At 43.0% G+C, this 17,999-nt stretch overlaps 1 protein-coding gene across 1 annotated transcript in view; it reads left to right on the forward strand.

The window, feature by feature from the left end:
• CALCR (calcitonin receptor) overlaps positions 1-17,999 on the forward strand; it is a gene marked incomplete at its 5' end in the record, with an annotated part of 180,255 nt that overhangs the window by 147,341 nt on the left and 14,915 nt on the right. Inside the window, 4 exon segments of the mRNA XM_082014714.1 lie at positions 8,458-8,611; positions 13,841-13,901; positions 14,021-14,087; positions 16,649-16,867. Coding sequence (XP_081870840.1) covers positions 8,458-8,611; positions 13,841-13,901; positions 14,021-14,087; positions 16,649-16,867 — 501 coding nt within the window.

Genomic DNA, 17,999 nt, shown 5'->3' on the forward strand with positions numbered 1-17,999 from the left:
GGATGCACAGGGACGGGATCTCCTGTTCCCCAGGTCTGGCACCCAGGCACAGCTGGCACGGGATCACTGACAGTGTCCTGTGGCTGTGAGCAAAGGGCAGTGTTGGAGGCAAAGAATGACTGTGACTTTGGTTCAGGAACATTCAGGAAGGTTCAGGAACCTTCAACAGGATGAGTTTGTTTTATGCTGGTGAATCATTTGCAAATGAAGTTTCTGCCAGCAATAAGATCATGGGCAGTGCCAGGAGTGTGCTGCACCAGTTTTATGCTCATTGAAATCACTGGTTTGCACTGGTGTAGCACTGCAGTAATTCAGATATAAATCAGAATCTTTTCTTCCATCCTAGGAAAGATCAAGTCTTCCCCCTTCCATGAGGTTCAATGAGATTAATGCCGACTAAGGGACGTTGTCCCTTAGAACCAGCCAATATTCAAAGAATTCTCACAAATTTTCAGGCTGGAATAATATCTGCATTCATTTTAAGACAGATCTGTCAGGGTCTAAATGGCATGAAACAGAACAGTAATTCCCATCATTTTTCCCAAGGTTTTTATATTCTTGTTTATATTCTCAAAACTCTCAGAGTAATGGAAGAAACAAAGCACCATGTAATCCTGGTGGTATGAGATTCACTGATCTGATATGGCATGCCATGCCCAGAATATGAAGTATGGATGATTAAAGGACATTCACAGCATTTGTAAATGACACTTCTGTGAAGAGTATTTGTGGTTTATGCGGAACAACTGAATCTGGGCTGCAAAGAAGTCAGTCAGTCACCACTTCTGAGAAAGTTCTGAGCTTTCTCAACAACATTATTATGGTTGCTTTCTCAATGGGAAGGCACCATCAGATTAACAGCTACCATCAGGAGCAGGGAAAAAGAGGTTTAAGAGTCTAAGAATAAGTATTTATTTTGATACAAATTTCCTCATCTTTCTTTCCTCAGGAATTACTGTCGTTGCTTTCCCTTCTTTTTAAATCAGTTGGTAGGCTCAGGTTTCTCAAAACTCTTGCAGCATCACAAAGGGAGGGATGATAGCTTTCATGTAGCCCAGTCCCAAGGTATTTTATGTCAAAATAACCCAGACTCTATCAGATCCTGTGGATGGTATTTCGGCAGTGTGATCCCTACATGCAGCCTCTTATATAGGAGGTGGAGTGCCGTTTCCTCCAGAATTGTGATTCCAGAAAGGACTTTGTACTGCAAAATGCATTGTTGTCCCAACGCTGAAGGCATCGGGTCCTGGGGCTTGTTCCCAGGGTTTCAGGCTGCATCTTTTCTGCTCAGGTGAGGAAGACTGGCACTCTCAGCCACAGCAAGGATGGAGGCCAAATATCTGGCAGAGAGGCCAAACTGCAAATTTAAATGCCTCTGTGAAAAGTCTGATTTAACCTGTCATTCTGCCTAATCATTATGCACCTGCACTCTCTCTGGACCCTGAAGCAGAGGTCACAGCACCCGTGGTGGCAGTGAAAAGTGAGCACTCCCAGGACAGCTGTTTTCAAAATCGGCCAAGTCTCAGCATCCCTGTCTTTCTGTCATCAGCCGCAATTCTCCTGTCTGGCCCCAGTGGCTGTTTGCAGCCGCTGGGGTTCTTGTAGAAGCTTGTCATAGCAAAGCACACGCTGCCTCTATGTGCAAAATGAGTGACTCTACTCCAGATTTGCAAAAATTCATGACGTGCCCTCAGAACAGCTGCTCAAGAAAGGTGTACTTATTTAACCCTGAGAACTAAGCTGTAGTGGTCCCTGAAAGGCTGTTAGTCTTTCCTGGTGTGAAGTTGTGCTTGACTGAGTTCTGATACTAATTCAATTCTCCATGCTTTACTGAGGCTTTTTATTATGTTTCCCTTTGATTTTCCTCATGACGTGGGAGAGGTTTGTAACTAGAAAGTGAAGATGACATAAAAATGTAGTGTGGGACCTGGGTGACCACAAATTTCAATCAGTTCCGCTATCTCCTATGCATCTGAGAGACTGAAAGGTGAACGGATAATATGTCATTAGCCCCTTTCCATGCAGGCATGGAAAAATGTCAAGTAGCGACTTCTTCTAAAATGTCAAATCAACAAGTGCAAATGCTAGTAGTTGCCTTTTTGGTGGATTCTGTGCTATGCTGTGTTGACATGGCATCCCCTAATGAACTGTTCCCGCATTTTGCACACAAAGCCTCCCACATGAACACAGCATTTAAGCAGCTTAGGTTTTCATATTTCTCTGGGAATATAGAGCAATTATGTTTAGAAACTTTCCTGTTGTAGAAGCAACTACCAAGTCAAGATAATTCAAATTAAACTTGAGGTTCCTCTCCAAGTTTTCCTTAGCATGTGTCTTTAAAAGGATCTACCTAAAATGTGAGAAATTTGAATGTGAATTGGTTGGAAAGATTTTTCAAAATCCCTCAAAAGATGGATGTTTCCAAAAGGAATTACTCTCAGAAGGACAGTACCATAGTGTTTCCAAAATACAATATTCTCCCTCATACTGTGCTGCCACAGCTATTTTCCTCACTGAGGTTTGTCTGATTCAATGGCAATACTACCAGTGCAGGCAGCTGCGTCTGAGTCCAGGAGACCATTCTCCTCACTCACATCTGGCTAAAACAGGTCAGGTGAAGTAAATGCACAGTGCTCCTCCCTCTCCAAGGACTGCTTCAGTCTACACATCTACACCGTGAAGTCAGACATCCAGGTGAGGTGAGATAAATGCCATCCATGCTCTTTCATTGCCCTTTAGTGACTGTTGTGCAGACCTGTATTATTCCCCATTTTCAGTCGTGACCCAGCCACCCTGCTCTTCTTGAAGGTATTTAAGACCAAACAGAAGTAGCCTGAAACAGAAAATTAATAAATCAAAGGGCACCAAAGTGGTGGAGGGGAGGTGCCTGGAATAACTGAAGCTCTTACTCTTCTTCATTGGGGGTTACCTCCTGCAGCTGGGAGAAGAGGGCAGCAGACCTTGTGAGCACTCTGACTCCATTTCCAGTCCAAATGAACAGCAGGTCGAGTAGTTCCTGTACTATTTTCTTAGGCTACCCTGACTGCCCCTGTTTTCTCCTCCTCGGGGTCCCTCTGCCCTCCTCCATCGGTCAGGCTCATACTTATGATGCCTTCCTGAAAAGCTGCCTCGCTCTGGCCACCCCAGCTCAAAACCCAGGCTCATTGGGGGTGACGAGGCTGCCTCTTGCTCAATCGCCACAGCAGCTGGGACTCAGGGATGTGCAGATGTAGCCATATTAATTCCTCTCCAGAATGCCTAATTCAGGGCTGGCTGCTTCGCTATAGCATAGACATGGACATATATGCTGTTAAAACTAGCCTCCGTGGCTTAATTTCATATCTTGCTTTCTTGCAACACAAAACCTAGGATTCCTCTGAGCAACTGTGTACATTTTGTTCTGTAAATGGTTTTAAAGTATATTAAAACATTAATCTTAGTCCGAGCCCCTGTGTGCCAGGTTTCTGACTGGAACACAATTTAATGGATGACTCAGAGGAGATATATTGTATAATGGTATGATGTTCTGATAGCCAGTGATTTACAGCTACAATACTTAGCACGGTCTTGCTTTGGAAAGTCCTTTTATTGCTTATTTGTGTAACATATGGATACTTGGAATTTAAGAATATTTTCATAGAATAGTGTTCTAATAGCCAGAAAAAAAACCCAAACAAGCAAGCATGTAAGGCAGATCAGTAATCAAACTTCAAGCTACTCCTTTAAAATGCTAAGTTAAGAATGTCTGAGAATATATTGTATTGCCTTCAATCTGAATTTGAATAAAACATGCAAGCAGGACAAACTCTCCTCAAGGAGGGTCCTTCGCTGCCATGCACTGGGGAGGTCCACAGAGGTAAAGGGGAACCAGACTAATTAAGGTCAAATATATTTATTTCCCTTTAAACAAAGAAGTTTGTGATATAGAAGTTATAGTGATGGCCCATATAGCTGGCTTGGTTTAAAATCAATAACCTTGGTTGACCTATTCTTAACAATTTATTTGAAATGTCAGTTGGAGGCATTTCAATGGATAGCGAGCATTGGAAAAGAGAGGTTTCATTATACACACCAGGGGCTATCCCACCCTCGCTTTCCATAGGGCAGGTTTGCCAGAGTTGGCAAGGACTGGTGTAAAACACAGACCTTCCAACTTGCCAACATGAGCCCCTGCATGCAGGAAAGCATCACAGGAACGAGGACACACAGGAATCTATACAACTTTCCTACGTCAAAACTGAGTCAGTCCTTTTACTCTGGCTGAGTTACTAGGAATACCTGCTCAAAAACAATTAGCAGTTTATTTCACATTACATTTTGTTGTTATTGTTGAAGACAGTATTCTGGGATTTATGTAGTCTGAGTGGTTTGGTTTGATTTGCCCTAATGGGTAGTGATGGTCATTAATGCTGCTGCTTTCTGTCCATAAACCATTAACTGATAACCAAGGAGAGCCTGAACAGAGAAATGACAAGTACAAGTGATGAGGGGCTGCTGGATCAGCCGAGGAGAGTGGCATGCCCGTTACATTACGGCACAGTTGCAGGGTCTTGCCTAGGCAGATGCACCTTTGGGACTCCTTTGGCAGGACTGGAACATTAACAGTATTTATGACACGCCAATATATCCTGCAAAGCGTCACAGACAACAGTTCTAGCTCCTTCTTGTAAAAGGAGAATAAATTACTTTATTTCTTCTCAGTGAAATGGTTCCAGCACCTTTTTGAAGCGCTTCTGTTACGTATTGCAGCTGAGGTGTTCACAAGAGTTACATGACTCTCGGTGAGATTTGCAAGAGAGGAGAATATGACTGACTGTATTCATATTGATGCCTCTTGCCCCTGAGCAGTTAGCCAGGATTGAAGGCCATTGCAGGTTGTTTTCATGAGGAAGGAAAATTAATAATGAAGGAGACTTTTTTCTCAGGTGCTCTGCTGCAGATCTGTAAAGAACTTTCCTCAGCTTTTGTGTTCATCAGTGCAGTGAGAACAAGTAGCAGGAGACAGCCTTCCTTGCTCACAGTTTCTTGTGGGTTTGTTGCCAGGCTGTATTCTGCCAAAAAAGGGTTCATTCTTGGCCATCCTCCCAGAGCCACAAAGGAGCTGCTTTCCTAGGTGGTTACCTGGCTTTGGGGGCTTTCCTGGTACTGTGTCATGCTTTCCCTTGCTACGTAGCCACCGACCTGTGCGGTGCAATGCTGTCTGTCTGCAGGCTCTCGAAAAGAGGAGCATTCATTTATCCCTTTTTTTAGGAGACAGGCACACCAGCCTGAGCAACAGTTACTGGGCTGCACGAGAAAGGACCAACTATTTCCTCTCATCCTGCTCTTCTCATGAATAAAAACCCACCACTTCAGCCACCTGCACACCCACAGACTGAGCACTCATGACATTTTACTCTCCTTCATAGTGTGAAGGTGCTGTGGTAACCCGTGGAGTCCTGGATTTGACTCTTCTGCATGTTGTACAAGGCACAGCAAGGACAGAGCCTCTGCCTCAAAGAACTTGCAACAAAATGTATTTGACTTCAGCAGAAGACAAAAACCCCTAGACATGTTTTTTATCTCAAAGTTAACAGTCAGTTATCAAGCATGGAAGTGGTGGAAGATTTGCAGTTTTATCTCAGTTGTTTCTGTAAGAATAAACACTTCCTAAAACTTACTGGTTCTGCAGTTTTCCCAGCTAAGACTAATGTACACTGAGATGTTTGTTACATTTGTCATGTTTTACTTGTACCGTGCATTAATCCAGTTCTCATCAGTAACAGGTTCTTCTACCTGCTCTGACCTAAGAAAAACACTCTCTTCTTATTGTAGGAAAATACTTCCACTGCATCACTTTGCCACGGAAGAAACATGCTGCATTTGTTGCTCTTCCAAAGCAAAGACTGTTTTTTTGCTGTAGTTTGATTAGTATGAATTTAACATAATTAATCTCAATGCTTTGTTGTGCTTAAACTCTTTATGCTAACTTTTTCAATTTGAGTCTCAAATTAATGTGATACAGATCTAAGTACTAACCAGACGCATCCTTCATGCTTTGCCAATGGTATTCTTCTTTAACTTGCTGCACGGGAAGTGATTGAATTCCTCAAAAGAGCCATGAGCTGTCTGCATGGCCATTACTCTAAAAGATTCTGTTTTCATTTTTAAAGCCACAAGTGATAGTTCACATGGAGGGTACAGGAAAGAAAGAAATGTTGAGGAAATGCAGTAAATGAAGTTTAGGTCTGTCGTTCTCAGGCAGTTGTGCTTTCCATGTGTGCATTTCTTTGAGCTGCAGATAAAAGTCCCAGCAAAGACTGACTCAGTTCAAATGGAAGGGATGTTCGGCCAGACTCTGCTCAGAGGTGCAAACAGCTGGCAAGGAGAATCAAGGATACTCCGTAGTCATCTCCCTTTCGGTTTGGTGATGTGAAGCGGTGAAAGCATTAAGTTAAAAGGACAGGTTTGAGAACGTACCACGGATTTTGTTGCAGAACTCACTGGCCATGCGCTGCTCCCCTCCAGCTGCTGGACTGCAGCACGAGAGCGTTCCCAGAGCCCCGGTGGCTGGATGGAAATCTGGCGTGACTTCGGCGCTGGTGGAGCAGCACCAGCCCGCATGCGACATGCAGGCACCCCAGTCACGCCCGCTGGAGCCACCGGGGGAACAATGCCTCGAGCTCTTGGGTCAACACCCTGCCCTGCAGCTCCTCCGAGATCCCCTCAGGGGAGCATGGGGCTGGCCCAGCCCCAACCTGGGACATGGTGGATTTTATCCAACCTGTCTGGAAAACTGCTGTGGTGGCTCAGAATGTTTGCTGACTTTGTAGGTGCCGGGGTAACCGGCTGTGTCAGAGAGGGTGCCACCTGAATGGGTGTGCAGCCCTTGGGAAGCGCCTGTCAGTCAAGGCAGCGCTTCTGGGGTGGGTGATCGATAAGGGGAGAATGGAAAAAGGCCAGCCGCCAGCTGGGAGGCTGCATCGAGCACGGGTGAGGAACAAGGCAAGAAACGTATTGACCCAGACCTGTGAAAAACAGTCCAAGGATGATTTAAGAACCTCAGTGAACGTTTTTGTTTTTTTTTTTAACCTTTTCAAACCACTATGCAACCCTTTTTCAGCATACTTTGTAAGAACTGTTCAGATGCGGTGTGGAAAAAAGTTGTGACTGCCTGTTCTGCCCTGTGCGGTGAGCAATATCAATAACCCTACATTTCCATGAGCACCAAGCTGCACTGTAAATATTGAAACAGAACTAAATGAGCTAATGTTCGGGCAGTTTCTTTGGGAATGTTTCTCAGCAGCAGAAGGTGGTGCACTGGATGGCTAACAAGCTCTTCTGGTCTAGAGGGGCAGTCTGAGTCCCCCAGATGGATGCAGAATGTGCAGTCTGCTGAACTGCCAAAATGTCTCTTTAAAGAGACAAGTACATCCTAAAGACATCTCTTACAGCCCAGGTAGTCAGCTGGAAAACTTCGCAGAAGTTAAGGGGATGGAGTATTTTCCTGTGGCCGCAGGTGACAACTGTCACGTTGCCATTGCTGCTGTGACCTCGGATTTCCGAGGAATATGTGCTGCTCCCACAAGAGCAATGGGTCTCTGCTGGCACACCAACACACTCCCTCCCACTCCTCTTTGTCCTCCTGTGTAGTGGTGGCATGGAAGCCCATGGACCTCATTGCCCTCTCTGAGGAGGTGGATGGATATGAGATCCTCTCAGAAGAGGAACAGCATTGTCTCACACCAGCTGGCTCTCTGGTGGTGGACAGGACACGCTTTCCTCCACTGTCTGCCTACCACTTCCCAGCATCTCAAAGCCAGTCTCCTGTCAAGGTCTACATCTGCAACCTCATCTGAACCGCAGGCAGAAGCCACTTCCCAACTTCACTGGCCCCATTGAGTTTTGTTACTTGGACAAAATAAAGCAAAGCTGTCTTCTCGCAAAGAGACGAATCCAGTATCCCTGGTACCCTACCAAAAAAATCCCCACTGCTAACAGCACTTCCCCTTCCCGAAGGAGACAGTTCAGACCTGGGTGCAGTTTAAAGAATGAGTGACTCCAGCTCAGATGGGAGAGCTGAACAAACCTTAGAAAAGTTTGATCAAAATTAAAAGAAATCACCCAAACTGGAGTTCTTAAGTTACTGTCGTCTTCACAGCCTTTCTTGTATGTCTAAAGCAAGTTGCTTGTTTCAGCTCTAAAAAACATCAGATTGTGAAAGGGATTTTTGTTATGTGGTACTTTTTGGAGTGCAGATATCATACATTTTTTCTATTTTGTGACAGCTGTTTGTTCCATTCCTCTCATTTATAAAAGTTTAAAATCCCTGTCACTGATAGGTGCTGAACAAACCCTGAAAGAGCTGGGGATTTTGGTTCCACTTTGCTTTCTTACAGCCTAGCAGTACATTCATCTTTGGCTGCTTAAATGCAAAATGCTTGTCAAGCGTGTGACATTATCTCATTTGTCTAACAGGTGAGCTGCAAAGTGCTGCAATTCTTTCACCAGTACATGTTGGGCTGCAACTACTTCTGGATGCTCTGTGAAGGCATTTATCTTCACACGTTGATTGTGGTGGCAGTGTTTGCTGAAGAGCAGCGTTTGCACTGGTATTACCTCTTGGGCTGGGGTATGTATGTTAAAATTTGTAGCAAGATGGTCAATTCTTTCAGCTGTTGGAATTCTTCTAGCACTTATACACCTGAATTGTGTTTATACCACTAGATCATAGCTTAAGATTGAGTTCTTGGTCCTAAATTTGAGTGCATTTATTTAGATGGGCTTAGAGACTTACAGAAATGAGCAGAGTCAGTCCATTATGTGCTGCATCTTGGGATTTGCTGAAAGAAATGCTTGAGTTTTGTTAAGCAAAGTTTTGGGAGGGAAATAGATTTCTATCCAAGCACATTTCTCATCTGAACAAAAATTGTCTATTTTTGTCACTTTATAAGCAAAATTATTAATCTGTGACAGTGCCTATAAAAGTATATTTATTCTGGAATGAAAAGGAGGAGAATCAGTATCTATGTCTCCCAAAGTGAGAAAACACAGCACGTAGAAAAAGGAACAAGAATTTCCCTGGAACTGAATCCAGTATCAGATATACTTTAGCAGATGTTGTTTTAAAGGAGAAGATACAATTTTACCCACACAGGAGTAGATAATTGCTCTGCTCTCAGGGCTGAAATAAATACAGCCAATATGTCACAGTGGAGTGCAGTCTCTTTCACATTTAAATCACTATTGTAAATCCATTCCATATCAGTGTTGACATAAAATAATTATTAAGAGCTTTTTCCCAGATTGGGAACCATGAATCTCTGGCCTCATTACAGTTTCTGGTGAGCCACTCCCCGTATTTTGAAACCACTGGTGCAGCTAAGCAGTGAATGATGGGCCTTTATCTGTGCTTAGGGATGTTCAGTTGCATTCACCTCTTGCAGTCCCCGTCTGAAGCAGACAGAATTTACTCTATATTTTTCATCCACTTTGGAGATGTTATACTTGTTCAAGATAATTTCATTTACAGCAAGAAAATAAAAAATAGTCCTACTGCTTAAACAGAGAAAAATTAGGAATTACATAGATCAGAGAAAAATGACCCAGTTCTGAATGTTTTGAAGAACTTTAGAACTCTGACTTCAACTACTAGTTAGGCACCCAATACAGGTCCTAAAAAGGCAGTAACAGCAAAGTGGAAAGTTGTTCTTCCCCTATTTGGGTTTTCATTTAATAGCCTAGTAACTTACTTTCCTCTTATGTTCTAAGACTTAGTGCTCTCTGGATACCTACGTTAGATACGTAGAAAATTAGCATGATTTTCTAGTTTATATGGACTGTAGTGCCAGGTAACAGTTTTGTTTTTTTTTTTAATGAGAATGCCATCATGCAGTCTCTTATCAGAATGGCATCTTTTCTGAGAGTGCTCAGGCACCTGTCATGCTCTTGGAATTAAAAGTGGAACATCATCAGCTCCTAAATGAAGGCAACCTTCCCAAAGAAACCCAAATTGAATCAAGGTTTCTGGACTATCTGTCAATCCAAACAGCTGAGCCCTCTTGGAGCAAGCAATGTGCTATCACAAAGTTCTCGTAATTCAGAATATTTGAATATACAAAGTCTTGTGGGGCTCTGCTTTTGAAATGGCAGCCCTATGTGAAGAGTCATTTTAAACATTTCCTTGCCATTTTCATGACTTGCAGCATAAACCTTCACAAAATAATGTCACAGAATCACAGAATCACAGAATCACTAGGTTGGAAAGGACCTTTAAGATCATCAAGTCCAACCATTAATCCAGCGCCACCATGTCCCCTAAACCATGTCCTGAAGCGCCACATCCACACGTTTTTTGAACACTTCCAGAGATGGCGACTCCACCACCTCCCTGGGCAGCCTGTTCCAATGCCTGACCACCCTCTCAGTGAAGAAATTTTTCCTAATATCCAATCTAAACCTCCCCTGGCGCAACTTGAGGCCATTTCCTCTTGTCCTATCACTAGTTACTTGGGAGAAGAGACCAACACCCTCGTCGCCACAACCCCCTTTCAGGTAGTTGTAGAGAGCGATAAGGTCTCCTCTCAGCCTCCTCTTCTCCAGACTAAACAACCCCAGTTCCCTCAGCCGCTCCCCATAAGACTTGTGCTCCAGACCCCTCACCAGCTTCGTTGCCCTTCTCTGGACACGCTCCAGCACCTCAACATCCTTCTTGTAGTGAGGGGCCCATATGTCATTCCATATCCAAGTATGCAGGAGGAAAATGGTCATAAACATATTTTTTTCCAGTGACATTCAATTTAGACAGTGCAATTTAATGCAACTGGGACAGCTAGCCTTCAGTGAAAGCTTATGAGCTAGCTGTAATATTACAGAGAAGAGCAGTAGCATCATGGTGGGTAATTCAGTGAAGTTATATGATGAGATACCCATCAGTATCTGCAGCACTGTCCAAAAAATAAACAGGGTGATGGCTGTGGTAATAGGATGATGGTATCTTGAGAATGAAAATGTTAATAAGAATTGACAAAAACTCTTTGACTATGCAGCCTTTTTAAGGAAACTAGATGAATACTTCCACAAAAAAAGTAATCGCTAGCATCTCCTAACTAAGCTAGAAATCATTAATAGCAAAATGTTCTAATTAGGGCTATTTGGCCACCTCTTAAGTTTGCATAAATCAGGGTAATTCCACTGATTCCAGAAGCAGTAGTCTAACTTTAAACACCCGGCTGTGTTAATCAATGGAGATACATTTCTCTAAAGGGCAATGCAGAGCAAGCAGAGCAGGTTGTGCTCTGAATTACAATTCAAAAGATCAAGGTAAATGTACAACACAAGATGAATGTACTCATTATTCATTGTTATAACTAAACCCTATGCAAGAAGATCTAGATTATTTTATTTGGAAAAATCACTAATAGCATTTGTAAAATAGCTTTATAAGAAAAATAAAAATCTGAGCAAATATAAAACACTTTTGCAAAAGGTTTGAGATGATTGAATGGAATCTGACATGGACAGATGTACTTCAAGGCTGATGCCTTCAGGTGACCCCTTCTCTGGGAATTGCTGCTGGGAATGTCATTTCTCATTTGTTATTGTTTCACTGGGTCAGGAAATCACCCTTATGCAGGGCAAGAAAACAGTATCAAACACGGGCATCCAGCTACAGTCCACTCTGTCTAGCTGCTTCAGGCAGCTCCATCCACATAAAACTGAAAAGGGAATCATTTATTTGGACAGTGCTGAAACAGGTTGCTTTCCAAATTCAACTGGAAATACAATTAAGCATAATTGCCGGTTTGTGCCATAAAGGACCTGGCATGACCTAAAGGGATATATCACACTTTTTCCTGGGATGGCTGGGGTGAGACCTTTTCTACGTTGCTCGCTGCTCACCACGTGTAGGTGGGACCCCTGCAGTGATACATGTTGTGCCACCAAAGACCCAACAGACCTTCTTGTTGCTCCACTTCTCATTGCCTCTCTGCCTTTTGGCCCTTTACAAAGGAAGAACAACATCTAGCCCTACGGACCAGCCTGCAGCTGGAAATTTGAGCTGTAGATGGTCATGAGCTTCTTACCCTATAAATGACTAATGAAAACTTTCCGTCGCGTTCTTAAGATTTGCTTGTGATTTTTTTGTGCCAAATATTCGAGGCTAATGCATTTAGCAGAAGAAAAAAGGTCCCTTGGCATCATCTGGAGCACTCTAGTTTGCAATACTCCGGGCCAGAGCTTTCAGATGAAGACTTTTTGCTATTGCAGAAAGGCCCCTTAAAAATTGCACTTCAATCTGTCTGTCAATGGAAGTGTCCCAGACTTGCTCCATTTCCAACTCAAAAGGATTTTCTCAAGCTGTCAACCCCATAAGCTTACCCTGAGGTTGGAAGCTACTTTCTTTTTGTTGTTCTACCATGCACCATCACCCGAAAAAGGCATTCTGCACCCAGAGGCCAAGTCATCATTTTCTAACAATATATAAAGGAGAAGGCAATCCAGTTTGTTCTCCCACAGCTGCATTGTCCTCCCAAGGTAAACTGCAGTAAGAACTTCTTCTGGCAGTAGAGTAAGTAGCTGTTGCTTAAAGATACCTGGAGACATCAGAGTGTCCTATTTGCATACTTTTTTGACCTTATTGTCAATCTAGCATTGGCTGGCACGTGCTCTGAGGTAATACTTCCCCAGATTTTGGCTAAGGATTCTCTGTCTCTTCTAAAAGTGTGTATGAAATTACCAACACCCAAAGAATCAAGGAGCCATGTCCTTCCCTCTGTGACTAATCATGGTGCCAGCAGGACATTTTCACACATTTTTATTTATAATTATAGAATATCCAAAGCTCAGAAGAAATGTGCATGGTTTATAGGGAACAGGCAGCAGTAATACCAAAGGTGTCCACAAAGCTCTCTGCACAGGACAGACGAGGCAGATCATTTCCCCACCGGCCAGCTGTCTGCATGTGCAGGGTTGTACAAACTGGGGTCAGTATCTTAGCGCAAAATCCCAAATTCCAGATTTCTAGCCTATTGGAGAGGGACACAATGTACAAGCAAGCTGAAGGAAGATGGACAGGAATGGACCAGATTATCACTCTTAATGTCAGGCTGGAAATAAGAGTTTGAGGCTTCCAGTTTGTTAAGCACGGCATGTTCCCGAGCCTTTGGCCTGGTGCAAATTTGCTCCCTGTCAGAGCAGTGGCCTCCCCTGAGGCTTCACAGCTAAAGCAGGAAACGTGGATTTATGGTACCCACAGCTCCACTCCCTGCTGAGGCAAACCTGCATGGGCTGGGCTTGGCTGCACAGAGGCTGGGAACCTGCATAAGATATCCCAAAGCCCCCATCCCCCCAAAACCTCCTGCCTCCAAACATTTTCTCTTGCCATAGGCTCCAAAAGAGCAAGTCCTTGCTCTGGTGTTTATTGCCTCATAATCTGGCATGCGAGTTAATGTGCTTCTCTCTTGCTCAGCAGTGATTTACATGGTTTTAACAAGTGTCCCTGGTTTCCCAAGGCAATACTCCACTGAGGACGGACTGATCCCTTCCTCCTTCCCACACCGCCTGCTCACACACCTCCCTGCACAAGCTGCAGCAGCGCAGGGGAGCCTGGCAGCAGCTTTTTCTCGCCCCAGCAGAGCATGACCTGTGGGCTTGCTTGTCTTTTGGCCTGCCTTTAACGTTATTACCATTCGCTTCTCACCGTCGAGGTAACACTGGGGCCTCGAGTGCAATGGGATTGCAGTTCTTCCCTGGAAGCTGTGATTTCACGTACATGTGTCTTGTGGACAAGAGGCTTATTAGTGTCTGTGACACGTGAAATTCAAGCTAAAAAAATGATCTATAACTTTAATCATTTCAGGGTTCCCTTTAGTGCCAGCATCTATTCATGCTGTGGCAAGAGCCAAATACTTCAATGACAAGTGAGTAACGTGTCTGTTTTTGAAGGAATTTATCATTATTTAACTGTGTAACAGTTAAATATGTGTAACACATTTTATTTGAGTTAATAATAAATTTTAATGGTGTATTTCCCCTCCAGCTGCTGGATGAGTGTTGACACATACTTGCTCTATATTGTTCATGGACCTGTAATGGCAGCTTTATTGGTAAGAATATTACTCGCTATCAACTGTTTCATAATTAGTTTAGAAATGCTGCTAACCTGTATAGAATAGAAGTTTCTGTACTTTAAGTGTTCTGGTGAAAACTCAGTAGTAGCTAGATGTTTTCTCTACTCAGTGTTAAGAGGAAGGTTCTCAATACTTTTCAAAAACAAGTTCTGAAAAAGAATCAGATCTTGAGGCAAACAGAATCACCAACTGCTTTTTGAAAACCAGGGCAGTCATTCTCGCCTAGCGTAACTTGTTTATGACAAATGTACTACATTTATGTGACATCAATGAGGCATTTAGCTATGCCTTAGCTGGGGTGAGCAGAGTGCAGGTCATTCGGCGCGAGTTTTACTGGTCACTGAACTGGTACGGCCCAAAGGCAGGGAGCTAAACTAGTCCAGGGTAGGGACTGGACTGAGCTGAGCAGGAGGACAAGATTCAGAGAGCAGCTGGGCAATGCGTATGCATATAGCATGTTGTATTCCAGTGGTGCTGTTTGGCATGGTAATGCTGACCTTCCTGAAAGGTGCAGAAAGGGTTTATTCAACCCAAGCCTCAAGCTCACCTCAGTCTGTCACCCAAGATGCACTTTTAGCTTTTGAGCTGCCTCTTGCTTGCAAACATCTGCATGGACATACCTGCAGTAATTACCCTGGAGATCAAACAGTAGAGCGGTGAATGCTGGGAACATCTTTGAATACCTTTGAATAAAGAAACAACCCTCCATCTAAAACCCGAAAATCTTTCTACCCTTTCTTGAGAAGCAGTCTTGCACATCAGCATTGTGAAGAAGCCCATTCCTCCCTGCCATATAAACAGTCTGCTGTTCCCAAAACATCACATCTGTTGTGGGTTCACTGGTTCAGTCTTGATTGCTTCTGCTGTTGTAATGCCAGCTAACTTCTAGGAGAGGCCATTCCACCTTTATTTTTATCGCCATGCTCCGAGTCTGTACATCTTAGCCACACAGAAAAAGGGAGGGACTGTTTTTTTATGGAAAAAGAACAATCCTTAACTGTTTCCAAAATAAGGCATTACAACTTCTGGCTTGTGCTTATGCCATTTCCGGTCTTATTTTTCTTGTGAAGATGTCAGTGTCTACAGAATGTCCTGCATGATTTGCTACAAAAATCTCATAGTGACAGACTGACTCAGAAAGAGCTGAGGATTTTTACCTTTATAAAGTCTTTTTTCCACTTTTCACAGTTACTTCCAGAAATTCTAAAAGTGAAGGTTAAGCAGAGTGAGTGAAGTCAGAAGAGGATGGCAAATCATGTTTAGATTTAATGTTGAATGGGACCTCAGAAGTCATTTACTATTCCTTTCTTCCAGTAGGGCACAAATGTAAAACAGTTGAAAGGTCTCTCAGTAGTTAAGAAGTGATGAAATGCTTTACTAAAGCTTACTGATTCATGCTCTATTGTTCTGAAAGATTCAACTGAAATTTCTCATATATCTGTGGAATTTGGGCTATTAAAATATCTATGTAAGTTATGCAATTTGCATACTTCTGTTTAAAAATAGTCTGAAAAAAATGTCTATTGAAGTTCCGAAGCATAGTGGCTTACAATATTACTGTAACAGACTGGAAAAGAGTGATCTGGGTACACTGGGGGGAGAGAAGGCCCGTGATACCTAGGGTGTCCACAGGGAGCCTACTGGGCTCACTATCAGCCTGGGTCTGCCCTCCCTGTTCCTCCGCTGGCCCTCAGCACATCCAGCAAGGAGCTCTGTGGGAAGCCAGGGTCAAGAACAGGTTTCCGTACGCTGAGCACCTACAGTTGGAATCAGATTTCCAGAAATGACTGAGGAGATGAGATGCTGAGCTACTCAGTATAGCTGACCATATGGGTCAGGGCCAAAACTTTCTTAAGCTGCCTGCCATTTCTGCCCCGAGCCATCACATGTTAACTTTTACCTGTGGGATATGTACCATGGGGTCCATGCAGACTGGTGGAAGCAAAGGGTAGCCTAGGTTTTTCTCAAGAGCAGCCTTGCCCCCGCTCATACGCAAGCCTGAAGTATTGGCCCATGTAAGCTGGAGCACATTCCTCAGAGAAACTGTGTGCCCCTATAGGTCCCAGATGCCCAGGGACATGTTGGAGTTTGTCTGACCAGGCTGCAGACATCCTCAGTGCAGACTGAAGCAAGATACCTAGGTGACCTTCAGACTCAGAAGAGAGACATGGTTACTCCTCGGGGACAATGCGTCCACCCCATTCAAACTTTAGGCATAAAAATGAGATTAATTGTTCCCTGGAAATCCTACATTTTCCCATATCCCTGTCAAAACAGCCAGTGCTTCCTAGAACTGATCCTTGAATGTCTGAAACATTCATTCAGGCTTCCTAAGGAAAGCATGTAGAGCAGCTTAACATCTCTTTTCTGAAGACATTCAAGGTGCTTTCCAAGCCCTGACTCCCAAGGAGCTGCCCACTATGAGCTACGATAAAGCTAGAAAGTTATATTTTACTGCCATTTATGTGTTCTGTATGTTTATTTTGAATGTCTGTTTAATTTGAATGCTTTCGCCTATAATGGCTTTGCCTTTGCAGGTCAATTTTTTCTTTTTGCTTAACATCGTCCGAGTTTTGGTGACAAAGCTAAGAGATACCCACCGTGCTGAGTCCAACATGTATATGAAAGCTGTCAGAGCCACTTTAATCCTGGTGCCCTTACTAGGAATTCAGTTTGTTATTATTCCCTGGAGACCAGAAAACCGCCTTGCTGGAGAAATATATGATTACATCATGCATATATTAATGCATTACCAGGTATGTTATATAGTAGCAACTTCAGCTTAGGTGAGGTGCTTGCTGCTAAGTTATTTTGCCAGAGATGCTGTTGCCAGTTGTTTTGCCCTGAAACTGAGCATGACTGTGGTTTTGCAGTTCTTTTCCAACCGTTTTCACCTTCTTGGATTATCTGCCTCGGCATGAGTAGCATCGCTGCATAAAGAACAACCACAAGATAGGGGAAACAATTAAAATTGTAGAAAAATTATCGGATGGCACCATTTCTTAGCTGAGGAGAGAAAGCTGAGATCACAGAGGGATTTTATGTTCAAAGCACTATTTCCGTGGAAGTGCTCAAATTTACTGGTGCTGTGATGTTAATATTAAAATTAGCTGTGTGTGCAAACTGTTGTGCAGAGGGAATGCCCACATGCAAGAAAAAACTGGGACAATGAGGCTTCATTTAGGAGTTAAAATTCCATTCTTAGGCAGTTTAAATTAAAATATAGCGTTGACGTTTTGATTTTATAAATGCTTTGAAATTACAGCATTATTCAGTAACTCTGGTCTGCTTTCTTTTAAAAAGAAAACAAAACAAACCTAAATGACTTTAAATGCTTTGTTATCTGGTTTACTGACTGTAAAATATATCCAGTCCTATATTGACTAGGAAAGGGAAATTTCTAATGCATTTTTGAGTAGAAGTCAACATGAGCGAGTACAGGATGAGAAACACTTCTTGTTTCCCTTCATACAGAATATAAATGCAGAAATTCTTTTAATGTTGTAGTAAGAAAAGAGCTTAAAAAAATATTGGTGGTGTTTTTTAACTTAAATGAAGTGGTAAATAACACTACCAAAATCTATGCATCCTGTCATCTTAGATTATATTTTCTGCTTATCACCTTTATGCCTTCAAAACTGTGGGTGTACCTGCTACTGCATGCATAGAATAACTGGAGTTATAGGTTTATTTTTGCAGTGTCTACCATCTGCTTAAAAGGAATGAGAGTCTGTCTATTGTTACCTGTATTGTCACTTCTTCAGTCTCAAGGGCTATAAAGGAGTATCTCCAAATAAGTTTTGTGGTAACAAGTTGCTTACAGTTTTAACAAGTTGCGATAAGATAGATTGTCACAATAATAATTTTAACTCTTAAAGCATCTTTCAA

Source organism: Phaethon aethereus (genome assembly GCF_964289735.1).
Source record: "Phaethon aethereus genome assembly, chromosome: 2".
NCBI classification, from domain to species: domain Eukaryota; kingdom Metazoa; phylum Chordata; class Aves; order Phaethontiformes; family Phaethontidae; genus Phaethon; species Phaethon aethereus.